The sequence below is a fragment of the Hermetia illucens genome, chromosome 2 (assembly GCF_905115235.1).
Source record: "Hermetia illucens chromosome 2, iHerIll2.2.curated.20191125, whole genome shotgun sequence".
Classification (NCBI taxonomy): Eukaryota; Metazoa; Arthropoda; class Insecta; order Diptera; family Stratiomyidae; genus Hermetia; species Hermetia illucens.
Genome location: NC_051850.1, coordinates 92,355,482 through 92,376,399, shown reverse-complemented (window position 1 = coordinate 92,376,399; position 20,918 = coordinate 92,355,482). Strand labels below are relative to the sequence as shown.

Here is a 20,918-nt window from a genome sequence, read left to right as displayed (position 1 = left end):
TGCGTAAAATCCTTTGCTTGAGATCTCCCCATTTCAACAATTGATTGTTGCACTTCTCTGTGGATTTACTTTCATAATGAGGAGAAATACAATAATACCACACCGCAAAGCAGACAAATATATATTACACATATATGCTAATCTCACCCCGAAACAAACAGCACAAAATAGGTTTATGTACACAAATTGCAGAAGATTGCCATTAAGAAAAGCAATTTACCCACGAAGAAAGCATCCGGTCCGAATGAATTTATGCAGATGGAGCAAGCAAGCCGCATCACTCCATTAAAGTGGATATTCTTGGCGTGATGTAGAAACATCACGTAAGCAAACACTCCTCAATGAGAGGCGATGATATTGAAAAGATACTTTTCAAGGCTTCAGTCGTTTCGAATCGCTCCCGCTTCCATATGCTTGAAAACACAATAAGAAGGCCAAGGCCTCTCATCGCAACTACGTATATCTGCAGACACATTTCACTTGAAGAAACTTTCTCTGAAAATGGTTTTTATTGTTTGCTATGTAGTTCATAACATCAGAGCCGAATGCCAACTACTAAATTTCAAAAATTTGGTGAGCGCGTTTAACAACGTAGGACTAGGATCTGCATTAATTACAGGATTAATGATTCGTGTAGTTCCAACCCCGCGGAGGTCAATATATTAAGAGAGTTTTTTGTCCAAAGGACTTCGTGGGTCTCCTTGACGGGATTATATCTATCTCAAATTTCAACCTCAATCTTTCAAAGGAGAAAGTTGACGGTTTATACATATTTGAAGCATTTATAAGAATATTTAATGCCAACATTAGACTTTAATCACTTTTGATTTGTGGCTGCCCATTCAAACAAAGCCGAGAAATAATCCATCATTTGTGGTGGTGTTTGCTGTCCCTCACAAAATGTGGTCATATAGGGAGTCCAAGGAAAACATTGAATAAATCTTTCGCTGCATGAAGTCTCATTAGTTTTTGACACAAAAAAGAAATTGAAACCATGTGTTACTAGTCATAAAAAAATAAACAAAAAAATATTTAAGGAGAAACGACTTTCTCTATCCACTACAACGATAAAGATGCATTTAAAGAAACTGAAAATCACGTCTGAGTTATTACTGGAAATTGAAACTAATTTCAATTGGAGATCCACAAAATTAATAAATCCTTCGTTTGGGCTGTTCTGGATTCCTACCTTCCGTGCAACAAAATAAGGTTTCTGAAGGACGGCTGGATGGTGAAATCGGCAAGTGCAGAATTGAGGCCGGAGCTCCCCACTTCTGTAAGTAGAAGTAGAGGAGACATAAGAAAGCAACTATTTAATAGTGGTTACATTCGCATTTTCAGGCCAGTCGCAGTGCCACTAGCCGTTTGGCAATCCTTATGATCACACAATGACAAGGTGGTGAAAATTACACAAATAAATTATTGTCTTTTACAGCAAGATCATGGCTCCTAATTACATGCTCGACCAAAGTGTTATTAGAGCCCACCTTTTTTTTCGTTGATGCATACACTGCACTATTCGGACGCTCATTAACTTTAAACAGAATTTCACAGTCAATATTTTCTTTAAAACCTGCTATTTAATACATATATACTGCGGCGGAAGGGGAAATAATGCTCACGTGAGTGTCACTATCTTACCTCGTTCGCTATCAATATAGTATTCAAGGGATCTGTAATCAAGGAGTGCGCATATACTCGTATTTTAAAAGCTAACCAAAGTCCGTATTCTATTCTATACTTTTTGTTCGCTTTCGAAATTACCAAATTGATAGTTCCAAATTTTTTGGCTTCGTATTGGAGACTCTTAGACGGAACAGGGAACACTTTGGGGAATTCTCCAACCTCTCCGACTCTAAAGGGAGTCCACACAACTTTCACCTAGGCTAGGCCTATATGTTTACATTGTAATTCACAAATGTACGGACTCTTCTCTCCCCTCTAAAACGACATGGGACCGTTTTTGACGCAGTTGGAAAATCATCATTATCAGTGGCCCAACAACTGGTATTCCGGTCTAAACCTGCCTTAGTAAAAAACTCCAGACATACCGATTTTGTGCCCAGGTTCTCCAATTCCTTATCCCTAAGAGCTGTCTGGCGTCCTGACCTAAGCCATTAGTCTATCTCAGGCAGAATCTGCCAGGTTTTACTTTTTGCCCCTTCTATTAAAAATTCTTCTGAAGAGTTTTCTCCCAGAAAACACAGTTTTTCTTGTTAAGAACCCAATTCCCCAAGGAATACCTGCCCTATACAGGAAGAGCTTTGACCTATAAGGAGACGCTTCGGGCGGAAAAGTTTGTAAACCAAAATAGGCTCGGTTATCTGCCAACAACAGTGTGAGGAAGAAATCATCAACGATCTCCAAGTTGTAGTCTCCTATCTTATTGTTCTATTTGGCCAGTGTTTCTCCTATCTAGGGTCGAAAATCACAATCGATAACAGCTACGTGATGAAATTCGCGCACGGTTGCTGTCAGCCAACAGAGCCTATTTCAGCTTACAAAAACTATTCCGCTCGAAACGTCTCACCATAGGGTGAAAGCTCTTACTGTACAAAACTATGATCTTGCCAGTCCTCATGTATTCCTTGGAAACTTGGGTTTCTTAGCAAGAAAAAATGCGAACTCTTGCCGCGTTCGAGGGCCAGAATCCTCCGAAGAATTTTTGGCCCCCTACATGAGGATGGATCGATTCCCGTAGCCTACACAATCGAACAATCGACGAAATCTATGAGCGATACCATGACCGTCCGGTTGTGGATAAAATCCGGCTCAATAGGTTACGGTGGGCGGGTCACTTAATCCGTATGGATGATGATGATCCCACCGGAAAGTCTATAAGGGTAATATCTATGGTAGAAAGAGAAGGCGAGGAGAACCCTGCCTAAGATGGAGCGATGGCGTAGGCCAGGACACCAGACAGCTTTTGGGGATATCGAATTGGTGGACCTCGGTGCAAAACCGGGATGTCTGGAATTCCTTATTAAGGCAGGCCTAGACCGGATACCGGATGCGCCGTTGATGATGATGATTTGGCCAGTGTCATTTGATGCTGTTGCTTCTTTAGTTTTGTTTTTTTCTTTTTTGTGTTGACGTTTGCATACTTCATCATGCGTTTATGTGTAAGCCAAGATCTCTCTTCGATCGCTGCCTGTTCGATTTGGATGAATGTCGATTGTATATCTCCAGTCGTCCTTTCCATAATGTCAATATCGTCAGTATAGGTCCGTGGACGAGTAGACTTACCTCTAACATTTACGTCAGCATCACGGATCACTGTTTCCAGGCCCAGGTTAAAAAAGACGCATGGTAGGGAATCCCCATGCGTTAGACCGTTAGTGATGTTTAAGGGGTTAGGGGTAGTCAGAGGCCCGAAAACATGATGATTTTCAAGAATTTTTTTTTCTAGTTCATTGCTTTATTTTACAAAAAAAAACATAGCTTTAATACATCATGTTTCGACTTGACTTCACCAAAATTTAAAAAAAAAATTAATAATTTGAAAAGTTATCGCTGTTTGTGTGGAGCCCGTTCCTCCAGAAGTCCCTTGCGGTGATCATCACAAGTCCTTGGAGATTCATCTGAAATCAATCGGATAAGAGAATTTCGTTTCATTAATAGATAATCTTGTGCCTGATCGAAGCTTTTCTTTTTTTTTTCAAAATTAACAAAATGGCGGCCTCAGGAAATTTTTTTCAGATTTTCGAGAAAAAAACCGACAGTTAATTGTTAAAAAAAAATCGAAATTTATGAAAGAAAAAAAAAATCCTTCGATCAGGCACGAGTTTTTTATGTTTTCCATAAGCAGTATAAATTTTATTGAAATCTACCAAGCGGTTTTTAAGTTACAGTGATCACCAGTTCAAAAAACATAGTTTTGAGAAAAACGCATTTAAAGTTTTGCTATTGATTTATGTAGAGTTATACAAATTATTTATTTACTTACACTGAGTCATCTATTCCTGGGCCTTAAATATTTTCAGAACTTCGAAGTCGTCTTGAAACCTTTCTACAATCACGTCCCATGGTAAATCACTTGAAAAATAATTTATTTTAACACAAAACTATCGACTATCGACTGCAGCTGCTGCTAGCTACCTGCTCTCGAACGCTCCGTAGCGCCCAAGCGCCCTTTGTTAATTGTTGAATATCTCGAAAAGAATTTGTCGGATTCACTTTAAATTTTCGCAAAATATTTTTAAAATATTATACTTTAAGAAAATGCAAAAAAAAAAAATAAATTTTTTGAAAATTCTGACTACCCCTAACCCCTTAATGGTCACGAGAGTGATCCTCCTGTTTTTATCTCGTCTCTCACATTGGTCAGGATCAGCCTAGTCAGTCTTATCAATTTCGTCAAGATACCGAATTCTCTCATGGCACAGTTTTCTCTGACTGCAGTCAATGAAAAGATGTTGCAGTGGATGAAATTCTAGCAGTTTTCCCATCGCTTGCAGCATAGCGAAAATCGGAAATGTTACTGATTTTGCTGGTATGGGTCAATGGTGTTCTGGGTGTATGAGGCTATCCGGCCTAGCGAGATGGCGGAGAAAACTTTTATAGATGGTTATGCATCAACGTGATATCTCTATAATTGCTGACTGAGTGTTCTCCCTTATTTTATGTATGGGACAGATAATGGCCTCGTTGGCAGTCGTCAGACATTGATTCCCTGTCCCAAACACAAACCACCTCCAGACCAAAAACAATAAAAGCGAAAAAATATGAACGTCTCATAATCCACAAATGGGTAAAGAAAAGGCATATAACCACAGATTGAGCGCTTATCGAAGCTATATTGTCGCCCTAACAGACCACTGATGCACAAGAGGTAGCTTGCTAAAACAACTTCTCTCCAGCATCTCTCATGCTGTCTAGAGACGGATAAAACGATACAGTTTACTTAGATTAGATATAAAATGATATGACATTGGGGTATTCTTTCCCACTTCAGTGCAAGATCCAAAAGTGATAATAACGAAAATTCACCCAAATTAAGAAACTTGTCATCCGCACTATGTCTACGTATGTGCGTATCGAAATTTCACTAATTGGATATTTCTTTCATAAGGGTCCTCTCTATAATCCTCACAGATGTCTAGAAAATATTTTGTTGAAATCGAAGCTATTGTGCTCTTCTTCTTTTTCTTCAGTCTTTGTCCCGTTCACAAGCGGGGCGGCTCGTCGTGATCGGTTTCACCATTTGGCTCTATCGAATCCCTGACCTGGTGCAATCTCGAGGCTTTTTAATCCCCCATCCAGCGTATCAAGCCATCGTTGTTTCGGCCTGCCTTTTGGTCGTTTACCAATCGACTTCGATGTTCAGAACAATCTGGCAAGGTGAATTCTCGTTAGCACGAATTGCGTGACCATACCATCGAAGACGTCTCTCTCGCAATTTTTCCACGATCGGTGCAGCCCCATAACGATCGCGGATATGCTCATTTGGGATGTCAGTCCTAGGGGTTTTACGTGAGCACCTGTCATGGAGACTTAATCCTCTTAATCCTCTTAATCTTCTTAAGACACGGATTGATTTTGTGACCACAATCAGAGCCCCGACGAGCAAGCTATAATGGTACCTAGTCTATACCAAGTGCATGGCTCAGCATTCATACTGGTGGATGCAAGACGTACCTAAATCTCTGCCAAACTAAAGAGTACGGCACCCGTGTTAAAACGCACACCACGCCGAGGCCCGAAGGTGTCTGTTCGCTTGAACGTAACCACAACCCCCATAAACTCCCACTAGGAGCAAACCGCAGACAACCGAGCTGTACTCACATACAACGGGAGTTCACCCGAGGTATGGGAGTCCAGGGGCTAGTCCCGGTTGCCATGGTACCAGTATACCCCTGGTAAGGTTTCGTGACCAAATTGCCACTTCAGATGAGTCCCCGTGCAGACTTGCGTCTGATCGCCCTGATTAGGCCTTTGGAGCATTCGCCTACTGCATCACGGCCGGCAAGCCAAAGAGCGTCTCCGGTGCCACCACTATGGAGGTTCTTCTCGGCCACTTGGTTTTGGTTCAGCCGACAGGGTTGCCTCCCCGTCTTCCTCAGCCGCCACCTCTGAGCACCACATTTCGGATGTGATCAACACATGTCACGCCACTAGTCCAACGCAAGATATTCGTCTCCATTACTGCAAGACGCCATTCATTGTCTTTTATAGTCGGCCAACACTTAGAACCATAGAGGGCGACAGGACGGACGACATTGCTGTAAACTTAAATTTGAGACGTTGATACGTCGATCACAAAGAACACCAGTTATGGAATGCCACTTCATCCAGGTTGCATTATGCGGGGAAAATGGTATTATAGTTATTATGATATTTTTACCAAGAGCTGATGGAAGGTTACCTGGTGCAGTTTTGTTCTAACAACGACATACGAATAGCCTACTCGTTAATACAACTGCCTCTCTGCCCAACTACTCTCCATTACCGAACTTTTGAGGTCATAACAAATCGTTAGCGCTACCGAAAAAGTATCTTCCTTCATAGTCTATGAAGACCAACGAAGCACAGTGTCTTTTTTACTACAAAAACAATCTCCTTCGTCGGCATAGTGGTCCTGATCCTAATCGTCTCCCTGCGATACTGAACAACTTCGACGTTGGTTTTGTTTCCTCGTGGTTATCAGCCAACTACCCAACTGCACTGTTCACACATTCAAATCGTCATATAGTAGCTTAGAGTTGTCTGCGCATCCAACACCAATCTGGTTACTATTTGCTCTTATTACACTGCACTGCGCTAGGGAAGCTGTAAATATGGTACATATCGATATGTCGTTTATTCTCTTCTCTCTTATAAAACCAGCTTTTGGGTATGGCATGATTTTTTATATGATCACTTCCTAAAGTAAGACTTTCATAATATTGGACACAGTTTGCAAATCACCTGCACGTCAAACAACGACTTTCGAATAGCCTTCGAAAGCAGGACCGAACTTTATGATTCAGGTTGGTTTGAATCAATCTCATATATCGTTACAGGTTAGCGCCCTTTTGTATACTGGATATTTGGCACAAATTCGACGTACTACTCTTCTTCTGTACAAAATGCGCAAATATTTTCTAATCCAATTTCAGATGACGCTGCTTTCACCTGTGTCTGTTGACCTGTCTTAATTGCTGAAATATGCGGCCTTCGTCCGGAGAATGTAAAGAATCCTTTTCCGAATATTATTCTCTATCCTACTTTCATCTCGCCTGTCTAAGCTTAGGCGGAACCTCCGCGGTCGAATAGAGTCAAAATGATCTGCACTAGATCTAAGGAATTTCACTCTATCCTCTTTCTGTGTTCGCTTGAATGTGGCTCACTCTAAAGTGGAACAACTTCATTGTTGACTATATCATACCGTTAGCTACTACGGTAATAACTTTACGTAGTCCTGTAAAAAAACAAGCAACTATGATATGATACATTCCTCAAATCCTTATCAAACATCTCCCAATCGATGGTTGTTTCAACTTGAAAGACCGAAAAATACACCCACAATGTGGTAAGGTCTTTCCTCAACGGCGGACCCTTTCTGGTGCCTCAAAGGACATAAGAACCTGGAACAGAAACCTATTTGCATTTTTTTTTGTTCTGCTGATTTGGTGTTAGTCCACCTTTTGTGCAGAAACCGTATGTAATCCAGACAGAGCTGAATAACTTCTGGCTTATTCTATTCCATCAAGGTTTTTCTTCCAATGCGCGTACGTCTTGATATCATTTTCCACAGTGATGAGAAAGTACTCTTTTGGTTACTCCTTAAATTCATCGATAGCTAGGTCATGTTTGCCGCGAACAGAAAATATTTTCCTTGCCTCCAATAAGCTGACATACTTGAGTGAGTTCAACTATTCCAAAAACTCTTTAAAATTGAAGAGTTTTAAAAGTACTGATACGTCCAATAACTAAACCATTCTATGACGAAGTCCAGCTTCATATTCCTATTGTATGTAAGAAAATATAATATAATAGATGTATTTACAGGAGCACTCTTAGACCAGCGCAAAGCCCCAGGAAAGCACTTCTCGAAGCGCTGACGATTGTTCTTGAAACGCCTTTTCTGACTGGAAAATGGCTGAAAACTTTGCCCTGTACAATAGTAATTAAAGCCATTACCAATCTACATAGTTCCAACTGGAAATCTACATATTCTCATCGAACAACCTCCTCAGCTGCGGGGCTAATATGTCGAAGTCCTCAGACTAGTTTACAAACAAAATCGAAAACGAGTGTGCAATAAAAAAGCGAATCCATGAATATGTATTGAGTTCAGCAGTCGATAACGTGCATTTTGATTGTTATTGTTACGGCAGTTGGGTGCGAAGTCAAGGCGAGCAGAAATCGAAATAAAGAAATGGTATTTGCATAAAAGTCGATAAGTTGACTGAACAAACTTGCGCTTGTCTGCTTGCACGCATTAATAGATAAACCGAACTAACACGGAAATCTGCAGAGCCTCATGAAAGATTAAAACTTCGGTCTCAAAGCTGCGATACTATAACTGAATTTTTATTTGAAAACGAATGCAGACTGTAATTGAAAGTTAAAAAGATACGTTTGAACCAACGTACCCATGAATTACCTTTACATATCATAGGACTCGGATATCTTCAGAGGATAATTTTCACACATTCAAACTGATATCAAATGTTGTTGCAAGCGAGTTATAGACTTATTGACTCATTCATTTCAGAGGGCGATGAGCAGGTGAGATAAAAGCCTTGCTTCATTTCGAAAAGATGGTCTACACATTTGAAAAATCCTTAGAGGTAGAAATAATTCAAGGTCTCTTAAATATAGAGTAGCAGACCTTTCCATCAAGTATGTCATGAGGAAACAAAAGTGACGAAGTTTCACTGAAAAAAGGACGCTGGTGAATTTATAGCAAATTAACTTTAGGGCAATATGAAAATGTGAAAAGGATAATCTATCACAGAAAAAAACTCTAGTAGGTTTATTTTCAAAAGAAGTGAATAATATCATATAAAGTTGAATAGAATACAAGGTAATTGAATCACCTAAGACCGCTTTGATATACAGTAAAACCTCTATTGACAAAATTATTTTCAAATTAGCGTTATTATCATCATCATTATGATTCTCACCGTCGCCCTCATTTCTTGCAATTTGGCGAATCTGTTTCAGAATCTGGATTCATCAAGAATATCAGCTTTCAGGGCAACGGCTTCAATCTGAACACAGTACTGAACCGTACTCAAATTTCTCGAAAACTTTCAAACAATTTCTAATTATAGTAAACGTGACATTTACGGACTGAAATTTTTTTGATTTTCCAGAAGTTACAAGGCTTTTTTTAATCTACGTTCTGAAGATGCTCGTAACTCCATGATTCAATTTGACCCGTCTTATTTTTGTCCTCAGCCAACTATAAAAAGCTTCAATTTGTTTGACTGAGCGACGTTGGCTCTAATCAGCTTTCACTGTGAAAACATGTATCTTCCTCTAGCACTAAAGTGCCGCTTGGTAAGTCTTGCAAGAAAAGAAGATTTGATTATATCTTCTGCAGTGGAATTATAGGACAATGTTGAAGAAAGTCCTTTAAGCCAGTCATATACTTCTGCTGTCCGTCTGTCTGTCTGTCTATCACACGCATTTTTTTTCAGAACGGCCTATACCGATTGACACGAAATTTGGTGAGAAGGTGGGATACGGTGGACCCCAGACATGCAGTGAGTGACATCGTTCTAGGTTGAACTTAGGGGGCGGGGACCATACATGTAAAAAGGGGGTTGATAAAAATTTTTTTTCACCGAATGTAGTTATGTGGGGTATCAAATGAAAGGTCTCGATTAGTACTTTTTCGAAGCCGGTCTTAGTTTCAAGATTTGTTTAAAAAGGCGGGGAGTGGAAGGGGTGGAAAATGATGATTTCTGTAACGGACCATTCTCAGAAACTATCCAACCGCAAAATGAAACTGCCTCTATATGGTGACCAGGCCTCAAAATACTCTCCATATCGATATCTATTCAAATTAAGTTAATAATAGTATATTTCCATATTTTTGGGGAAATTGTGTAAAACCCCCTTAAGTTTATCCCAGCGTTAAAGTAGGTGGTAGTATAAAATATAATATGAAGCACATTATCCCCAAGTTTGATCAAAATCATACTATTATTAACAAGTTTACGGTTGCTTAAAGTTTGCTTTACCGTGTAAATTTACAACCCGTACTAAATCTGACATGCTAAATACATATACATAAGGGCTACGTACAAATGGGATAGTTCTACACTCAAATATACTCACAGAAGAAGCAAACAAAACCTGCCATACCTGAAGCGCCCAGCTTCCGGTTTTCCCGACTTGTTTTTAACATTGGTTCTCCCATGGAGGGATTGCGGCCTCTCACTAAACTATGCCATTCAGCTTTGGCAACTGTTTGGTATTTACATGCTCTGTTCCCTTTAACAGTTCCCCTAGAACTAGCATTTCCAAACCTTTTGACCTTATTTGCCCAAATGGAAGATAAAGTACTCAGAAGAAATTACAGTTTAACGATAGGTTTTTCACCACCCCTGTCAATTGGGTGTACTTTTGTAGAAAGAGACGAAAACGCCAGAAAAAATTGTTTGTGAATATACACCAACATACATGATTATAAAAACATTTGTAATTTGCACCCCGCAATTGATCCTCCATAGCAAAAATTGCAAAATAGTTCTCCATATATTACCAAACTTCAATGGTAAATATGTACATATTAAAGACGAAAATACTGTGTTCATCCTAAACAAACGTTGCTTATTACTAATGCATGCATATATATGTCCGCATCTGAATAGATCTAACGCATCCTATATTTCCACATTATCCACTCCCCAAAAGCATATACTTGTATGTAAATTAACTACCGCTGATAGTAACGTACACACATGCCCATCATATTGTGCACTGCCCGCAAACTTCATTAGCTCATATGTATTCATATCTGTCTCCAGTAATTGGTGCTGGTATAAAAATAACTAAAAAAGCTAAAAAGGAAACTAAAACCCTAAGGGGTCCCATGGAAACCCGCCGTGCATATAAGTTCACCTTATATGGTGAAGACGTCATACACGTCCTAGGGACCAATAAATTTACGTGAATGCAAAAGTCTGGCATCCAATACCTTTGTTAATAATAGTTAGATTGCATCTAAACTCCAGAATTATGTCGTATATTATCGCCTATAATACCATCAAATTTTGTATTTCTAGGATAAACTAGGAACTAGGATAAACTTTTATAATATATAAACTTATTTTGAGATGGGGGATGGATTTTGAGGTCTAGATTTCATATAGATGCACCATTGCGATTTTTTCAGATTTTTCGATTGGATAGGTTCTGAGAACGAGACCGTTTCACTTTTCGGGGCACACATTTTGAATCCTCACTCCCTTGTGTTTCACCCAAAATCATATGATAGCCCACATGACTACATTTTGTGGAAAAAAATTACACCCTCTTAGTCCAAAAACTAGGTGATGCCACTCGGTCCATGTCAATTACACGATTTTCCAAGACGCTTGCTTTTTACCCTCGCTGTTCTACCGGCTACCCTGAGATTGTGGGTTCCATTCCATGGCATAACCCGAAATAGCGTTGTAATCTTAAATCCATAAGAACCACTGCCTCCACTCTTTCCTCTGCCCAAATCCAATTCGACCATTCGTAACTGTAATTTAATGACATGAATTATTTCACTTCCAAACAGGGTGTTTCCACAACTACGGAAACACATTTATGCCAAGCGGCTTACTCATACAATTCTAAGCAAAAGAACTTCAACTATTTTTTTCCGAGTTCTTAACACTTTTAGCTGCTACAAGCATTTCAATTTCTAAACAAGTCGGGAAACCGGAAGCTGAGCGCTTCAGGTACGAAAGGTTTTGTGTATTTCTTAGTACGTAGCACGTAATATATCCATATATTATGTGAGAATATCCACTTTCGGGTGATATTGACGTTCATAGTCTTCAATTTTCAAAGAAGAAACAAATTTGAGGTATTATAACTTTGTTAGTAATAGTGCGATTTCCACCAAACTTGGTAAGATCATGCAAAATTTCATGGTACTAGGATGTACTTGAGGGGAGTTTCTAATCCAATTACAAAAAATTGTAGTAATATACTATTTTTAACTTTATTTAAACAGATATCGGCATGGAAGGTATTTCAGAGCCCAGGCACCATATAGTGACAGCCTCCTGATTGACTTTTTTCAGATTTTTCGGTTAGGTAGTTTCTGAGAATGACCCCTTAAAGAAGTGATCACTTTCAACCCCCCGCGCTCCCCACCCTTCCAACGAATGTCAAAACTAAGAACGGCTTTGAAAAGTACTAATCGAGACCTTTAATTTGATACCCCACATGACTATATTTGATGAAAAAATTTTACACCCCCCTTTTGCATGTATGGGGACCCCCCTTAAATTCGACGTAAAAGGATCTAATTCACTGTATGCGTGAACGTTCACAGTTTCCCATCTTTCTACCAAATTTGGTATCAATCGCTATAACCGTCTCCGAGAAAAATGCGTGTGACGAACAGACAGACAGACAGACAGACAGACAGACAGTAAACCGATTTTAATAAGGTTTTGTGTTTACACAAAAAAAAGTTAACTTTTTTCGTAAAATTTTCCCAAATTCTTAATTTAATTTGATTTTGTCTCGATTGTCATTGAATGTTCACGAGAAACAATAAAGCCGCAACGCTAGTCGCATTAGCCGTTACGAAATATACGCATACATACTTATAAAAACATGCATATTTTTTTTGTTTATCGAAAAATGCTTCAACTGAAAAAATTAAAACAAGGCGTTTCTGCCAACTGGTTAGGAATGAACTTTAGGGTTTCTAATGCAGCAAGGCAAAAAGAGGACAAATATACAAATTATACTAATGTCCTTAAAAAGTTGATAATTCACTAAAGTTGGCAGGACTACCAACAAACGTCTTGTAAAAATAGCTAAACATGAAAAAGTCATTTGTGTAAGTGCTAACGCTCAAAACGGTTCTACGTACATATTTCCACCAGTTTTGGAGAAACCCGAAAGATTCTGAGTGAGCAATCCTCCAAAGTTAACATCATGGAAATTGACGCCTGAACTGCTTTGTATCGAACGTCTAAACCAATTAATGTATATATTTTTAGGAATCCACTCAAGCCTTGCGCGCTAAAAGTCCCATTTCAATCAGCACTCGTCCCAAATACCCATTGATGGTTAAGGATAATTTTGCAAGTGCCTGGCGCATTCCTCAAGATTAGATACGAGGCTTGTCTGCTTATGCTTACAAATGGAAATATATGCGTTGATGTGTGGTCACCGCACCTCATACGAGTACCACATAACATACGGATGAGCCACTAACTCACTGGAATCCATGTCAAGAGGCTGTTGCTGGATTTTTGCTGTGCTTCTGTCGGTTGCCGCAGTGTAATGAGCCATTTCATAATTCCCTGAAGAAGATTCCGATTTCAAGTGTATTCCAATTACACACTACACGCGGATGCATACCAATGAAGCACCATAATAGCTACTTCGCACAAACTTTGCTGGCATATTATGCCTATATAACTACATATGTCGGTAAGTATCTTGAGAATGGTTTCAGTATGCAAAAAATGGTTTTCTTTGAGCACTCGAAAAAATAAGTGGCCTGCAAGCATTGAACCTTTAGAATAAACCGCACATTATTTGACTTTTATTGGAAGATCACATTTCATCCCAGGGGAGGACATTCTGAGGTTATCACTGACCTGAACTAAATCTGTAAACATTAATGAGAAGGAAGCAATGAAAATACGCTCATTACATGGTACATATATGAAATGAGGCACACCTGATTACATACCACCGAATATTGTGCGACCCATTAGTGTAGGTTCGAACTATTGCTGCAATTAACTATTACCCTTTAACTCCAACTATTCATGTGCAGTAACGAACAACTATTGCATAGTATTCCGCGGTTGCATTGAGCATTGAAGGAGGCAGCTTCCATCTGCCCTACAACAAATTTAATTAGTTGCAAACCACGTACTATAGACATCATCCCTCCACGAACTCATCTGGTATGCTTTACGACAACACTTAGTTCCAGAAGAACTCGTGCGCTGGGTTCAATTGCTCTACCACGATCCAAAAAGTAAAGTTCGAAGTGTGGCGGATGTATCAAAACCAGTTCGGTCTCTGTTAATGTTCATCAAGGAAGCGCCCTCTCACCACTCCTCTTTGTTTTTGTTATGGACACCATCAAACGGGATATCCAACGTCCGGCGCCCTACAGACTGCTTTCTGCGGATGATGTTTTCCTAGCATCTGATAGCAAAATGATCTCGAGCAACTTGTCGAAAAATGGAATGATCGCCTCATGGAACACGGTCTCAGATTGAATCTAAACAAAACTTAATTTTTGACGACCGCTCCCCATGAAACAGGCACAATCACTGTTAGCGGCAGTGATCTGCCCAGAACTGAGCAATTTAAATACTTCGGGTCAACGCTATCAGCCAATGGAGAACTGCGTTATAAAATTGCTTCAGGCATTAACGCAACCTGGAAGAAGTGACGTTTCACAACTGGCGTTCTTTGTGATTGACGTATCAACGAACGTCTGAAATCTAAAATTTACCACCAAATGTCGTCCGTCCTGTCGCTCTCTAATGAACGGCATCTTACGGTAATGGAGACGAAGATGTTGCGTTGGATTAGTGGCGTGACACGTTTTGATCACATCCGAAATGAGGATATCCGCGATCGTTATGGTGTTACACCGATCGTGGAAAATTGCGAGAGAGGTGCCTTCGATAGTATGGTCACGCAATTCACGCTAACGAGAATTCACTTGCCAAGATTGGTCTCAACATCGAAGTCGATTGTAAACGACCAAAAGACTTGCAGAGATTGCACCCAGATCAGGCATTCAATAGAGCCAAATGGCGAAACCGATCACGACGAGCCGACCCCGCTTGTAAACGGGACAAAGGCTGAAGAAAAAGAAGAAGATTTGAAAGACTCCATCCCAATGTATATTAACTTTAGGGTTTTTTTTCAATAGAAATTCTCCACCAGTTTCCTAATGTTCTTACGTGCCTTTAGAAAAATATTGGATATTTAAATTTATTGCCCGGACTAAACTTTATCTTTGAACCTAATTTTGTACAAATATGAAAACAGGAGCCAGATGCATATGCAATTGCAGCTGGAATAGATAAAAAATAAAGGTTTAATCCCATCTAAACAGGATAACCTAGTTATCGGAAAGGGCAGTAAGACCAAAACGAGGAAGTCTATGCCGAAGAGATGAAATCTACGAGTATAACAAATACAGAGAGTTCTCTACTCATTATGAGCTCCTTCTTAAGAAACTACACCGTGTATATGAGGTACCAGGTTTTCTCCGAACTAACTTGCAAACGGAAAGTTGCATGCTCCCACGCGTGTGTTCTAGGTTCTAGGTAATGGCACGCATATCGCAAGTTAATTTTGTGTAGCCAAAGACAAGAAAGTGGTTCCCTCTATATTTGTTATCCGCTACTTCTTTTTATTTTTCATCATCATCAACGGCGCAACAACCAGTATCCGGTCTAGGCCTGCCTTAATAAGAAACTCGAGTCACCCCGATTTTGCGCCGAGGTTCACCAATTCGAAATCCCTAAAAGCTGTCTGCCGTCCTGACCTACGCTATCGCTCCATCTCAGGCAGGTTCTGCCTCGTCTTATAGACTTCCCCGGCTGGATCATTCTCATCCATACGGATTAAGTGACCCATCCACCGCAACCATCGGTCCTGGTATCGGTCATAGATTTCGTCGTTATGTAGGCTATGGAATCGTCCATCCTCATGTAGGGGGCCAAACATTCTTCAGAGGATTCTTCTCTTGAACGCTGCCAAAAGTTTCGCGGTTTTTTTTTTGTTAAGAACCCAAGTCTCCGAGGAATACATGAGGACTGGCAATATCGTAGTCTTGTACCGTAAGAGCTTTGACCCTATGGTGAGACGTTTCGAGCGGAACAGTTTTTGTAAACTGAAATAGGCTCTATTGGCTGCCAACAACCGTGCGCGGATTTCATCGTCATAGCTGTTATCGGTTATGATTTTCAAACCTATATCGGAGAAATTATCAACGGTCTCAAAGTTATAGTCTTCTATCTTCATTGTTTTCGTTTGACCAGTGCCATCCTGTAGCTAACTCGAATAGTGCCAGTGATTGTGCAATGCAGATACGCGCGTTTGAAACCAAAAAACACTCAAGCAAGGCATAGGTTTCTCTGTATTTCTGACGAATGCATTTAAATTTACCTTCAAGCTTACATTTTATAATATATATTGAAATAAAAATTTTACTTCAATAATTAAAATTATTTCGACATTAACTTAAGATGATAAGGTTGATTATAAGTCACCTGTAAAATGAAACGTAAAATGAAGGTGACCAACTTGGTCAGCGGTTGGCAACTTAATAATCATATTCAATTAGTTTTTACAGTCTAAATAAGTCTACTAGACAAGGAGAACACCGGTGGGGGCATCTGTCAGTCGAATTAACAACATTCGGAATAAATTTGTAACCCTGCTGCACCACAATTCGATGTTTCTTTCGGTTTTGGTTTTGGCGCTAACGTTACCACCTTCGCCTTGCCTTCATTAGTATACAGTCCAAGATCTTGCACCGCCGATGGATGAAAATAGACTGTACATCTCGGGTTGTTCTTCGCATGATGCTAATATCGTCAGCGTGGGACAGTAGTTGAGTGGACTTGAAGAGGATGGTGCCTTTCGCATTTACATCCGCATCGTGAATCACTTTCTCCAAAGCTAGATTAAAGAGAACGCATGATAGGGCATTGCCTGGTCTTAGCCCGTTGTTGATGTTGAATGGTCTTGAAGGTGATTCTGTTGCTTTTATCTGGCCTCGCACATTGATCAAGGTCAGCCTAGTCAGTCTTATCAATTTCGTTGGGATACCAAATTCTCTCATAGCCGTATACAGTTTTACCCTGGATATGCTGTCATAGGCGTCATATTCCAACTGTTTTTCCATCTCTTGCCGCAGAGAGAAAATCTGATCCGTTACTGATTTGCCTGCAATGAAGCCTCTTTGGTAGGGGCCAATAATGTTCTGAGTGAATGGGGCTATCCTACCTACCAAGATAGAGGAGAATATGTTATAGATGGTACTCAGCAACCCGACACCTCTATAATTGTTGCACTGCATGATATCCCCCTTTTTATGTATGAGACAGATAATGCCTCATTTCCAATCGTCAGGCATAGATTCGCTGCCCCATACTTTGAGGATCAGTTGATGAACTACTTGATGTAATTGGTCGCCTCCATATTTAACAAATTCGGCTGTAATTCCAACGGCATTCTTTCGCTCCGTTGCTAGCTTATATTCATTGTCGAACCAACCGTTCCGACATTTCTTACGGGTGGGGCCAACTATGTTTGTGGCCGTATCAATGATAACGTTCTTCAGGTGGTTGTGAAGATCATTTGTTCACGCTTCACCTCCAGGACATCAGTTAGCAGCCGATATTGCGGCATCCATTTTCCCCCTATAGGTGTTACGGAGGTAATACGGTGTAAAAAAATCGGCGTGCCTATTGGCGAATACTATACTCTAGAGGTTCTTCTCCAGATATCTTTTCAATCTCTAAGGATGATCATGAAGCACTGCAACTATGAGGCTCTGCTGCAGAGTTGAGTGCTTCCAAGTTACTCATGGGAAAGAAGTTGAAAAAATTGCTTTAATTGGACTTCAAAGGCACCAGTAGGGTTACCACTTTTTTTTATAGATTGAGCAAATTAAACTTTTGCGTCAATCTTTCGGCGTAGGTTCGTCAGACGAAATAGTGTTTATGGGCCGTTGAGCTTGGTTGCCACGCCCATACTGCTTGGTTTCGTAGCTACGCAGATATTCCGTCCACACTCGGCGCTTTATTGTTACTCAACGTTTTTACTGCATTCTTGATTTCTTCCGGTGTAGATGGTGGGACAGGTGCTAATGCGGCCTCCGACCTCTCGATGTACTGAGATTTGGTTGTAGCTTTGAGTAGTTCCTCGAAATATTGGCCCCATCGATTTTTCATCCGCTAAATGTCTCCGGCAAGGTACCCATTCGGATCCCTACAGCCTATGGTTCCGGTTTTCCTCAATTTATAAGCTGGCCTTAAATTATACCTATTACAGTTTTCATTCGATCTGCAGATCTCGACAGCTTTATACGTTGATTTCTTCTTTCTGCAAATTTTTAAGCGGAACGTCTTTATTCTACGTATTCGACTCATTTAGTCTTTGTAGCGTTATTCTCGTCAATGACCTGCTGCACTCTTCGTCACCTTATTCGATTCTTTTGCACTCCACTTAATGTCCGATAAGTTTTCCCGCAGCTTCTTTTGCATATTTCAGCTTCGCATTTATAGGGGAACCCCCGAATTTATGTTGGCATTACTGGGAGTATTCCCCCCCCCCCCTTTAGTCCGTAGGTAGTTTGTCCTTTATGAAAGTGTTATGGGGCTTCGTTATTTTTAAGAACTAGTAAATTTATCTACATATATTTGGCATTTTCATAACGTTCTCTTCCAGCTGAGTTTAGTATGAGTGTCACACCCAAATATTGAGCCTGTGCATATCTTGTCATTGTCTTATCGCACAGATCCACTTGTTTGCTAGTGAAGTTCATGTAAGTCGATCTGGTTTCATTAAGGTTGATTTTTCATTCCCTGGTCAATTCTAAATTAGTTGTTCAGATACACCTCTGTGATTTTTTTCAGATTTTTAGGTTGGATTGGTTCTGAGCACGAGACCTGTTACACTTTTTGCTAGTCCAGCCGTTTCCGAATAAATCGAATGTAACAGACAGACAGACATCGACTCGATTCTGATAAGGCTGTGTTTCACACAAAACCTTAAAAATGAGGGACAAGGCGTAATCAATCCACGCTTTGATTACCGCAGTTGTATGTTTGCTTTCGAACTCATTCCTGCCGTTAAATCGTAGCTAAATGTAACTAAAATAAACCCTAGAATATGGAGATATTTAGAGAACTGTTCGTCAGACAAACAATGATTACTCCTTTCAAAAATTGACAATAGTAAATGTGAATAACCTTTACCACGGCAACGGATAACTAACCACAATGCATCAAGTACCAGAAAGAAGTATTGAAGACAAAGTGACGTAATCAGTTAGGAGTATGAATGCTTCAGAGGAAAAGCGAAACGTTGAAGCTATTTCGAGAGGAAAATAAATACAGATCTGAAAAATAATTATCTTAGTTCAACAAGAAGCGTAAAACTGTTTCTTTAAATCTCTGAACTACTATAGGAGAGTAGTACGTTAAAAATTATCACCACTATCACTTGAAAGTCCTTAGATCATATTAAACGAGGAACTACGTCAACAAACGGATCAGTTAATCAAAAGTTGGTGGCAGTGAATAGCGCACATATTAAACACACACCTAAATGCAAAGGTAAATTCAAGGTGGGAAGAAAGTTCGCAAAATTTCGGACTATTCGTTTTAACTGCTCAAAGAACCTATTTTTGACTGCATGTTCTAGTAGGCACGCCAGTCTTCCATAATGACAATCAAGAATTTTTTGGTAACAGAAAATTTTTGACAGTTTTTTAAACGGAAATACGCTTCAGTATATATTTTCCTTCTCTGAGGAATCTTTTATTTTCGAGTCGCTTATATTTTTACTCCAGCATTGGGACAGGATGCGTAAGTACTCCGGGTATAACTAAAGCATGCAGCATTTGATTAATATCTTTCTATGCAGCGTGGATTCCCTCAAACTCAGATGCAAGACTACCGCGCAGTGCAATTCTTGGTGGTCGGGATGAGCACGGAAACTCTATCTACATTGGGCGAGCTTGGGTAAATGGCGAGTTGGTTCCGTGTAACGTAATACCAGCAAAGAAATCCGCAATTGCCATTGCTTTAGCTGGATCGATTGAAGTTGTTGAAGACTACGAAGTTTTATGTGGCGATGTTTACTCCTGGAAGAAAGCCAGGATGGGTGACGTACCCGGCGCAGCTTTGATAGCTGGCCGAAGTAAAGGCGGAGAGGAACTATATATTGGCCGCGCAGTTCATGAAGGCGGCTTATTCCCAGGAGTAATTCAACCATCACAAAAAAATCTGCGCATTGCTTTCGAGAACGAAGTAATTCAATATGAAGAATATGACGTGCTTACTATAAAGGCCTGCGACAAAAGTTGTGCCAGCTGTAATATCCTTTAAACCGCTTACATTTATCAACATTTTAATTGGAAGTTAGTCAAATCTTTTGTTGCTTTCTACGTGACGTCAAAATTACCGTACATATACACAGATGTAACAACTGGCCTTCGTGACTTAAAACTGGAAGTATATGTCCATTAATTTATTTATTAAATGTTTTTTTTAATATTATGTGGTTAGCATAATTTTCAAAGTGACCTTTTGCAAGACAGTTTATTTCTGCGGAATGCTATGTACTGAACCAATTGTGTTCCATGTTGGAATTTACTGTCCAGCACGAACCGCACGGGTAAGTTTGGAGCCTTGATAAACTAGATATACCGAAGATAATGATAACTGTAAATAACTGTGAAGGAAGAAATCCCTAGTTTCTTTTACAAATGTCGAAATTTCATGACCCAAATCATGTCTTATTAGTCCACGCGGGGGGTAGACTAGTGGGAATAATTTACGTAAAGTATCTTAAATCTAATATGAACTACATTGACAGTTCAAGAAAATGTTTTTTGGTCATAAGCATTTCAAATTTTTAACAAACCCGCACATGATTTTTTTTCGGTCAAAACCCCAAGCGGAAAGGTGAATTTGATTGGGAGATCTTGCGCATTGACTGCATTAAAAAATCGCAGGGGCCAACTCTCGTTAAAT

General features: G+C 39.9%; 2 protein-coding genes across 2 annotated transcripts in view; both read left to right on the top strand.

Moving 5' to 3' along the window:
- LOC119647920 (breast cancer anti-estrogen resistance protein 1) overlaps positions 1 to 20,918 on the top strand; it is a 227,330-nt gene that overhangs the window by 67,095 nt on the left and 139,317 nt on the right. The gene's annotated exons all lie outside the window — the stretch shown is intronic.
- Positions 19,578 to 20,415, top strand: LOC119647921. The gene is made up of 2 exons (XM_038049247.1): positions 19,578 to 19,748; positions 19,807 to 20,415. Exons 1-2 carry the CDS (start codon positions 19,745 to 19,747, stop codon positions 20,268 to 20,270), a joined length of 468 nt encoding a protein of 155 aa, XP_037905175.1. The 5' UTR covers positions 19,578 to 19,744; the 3' UTR covers positions 20,271 to 20,415.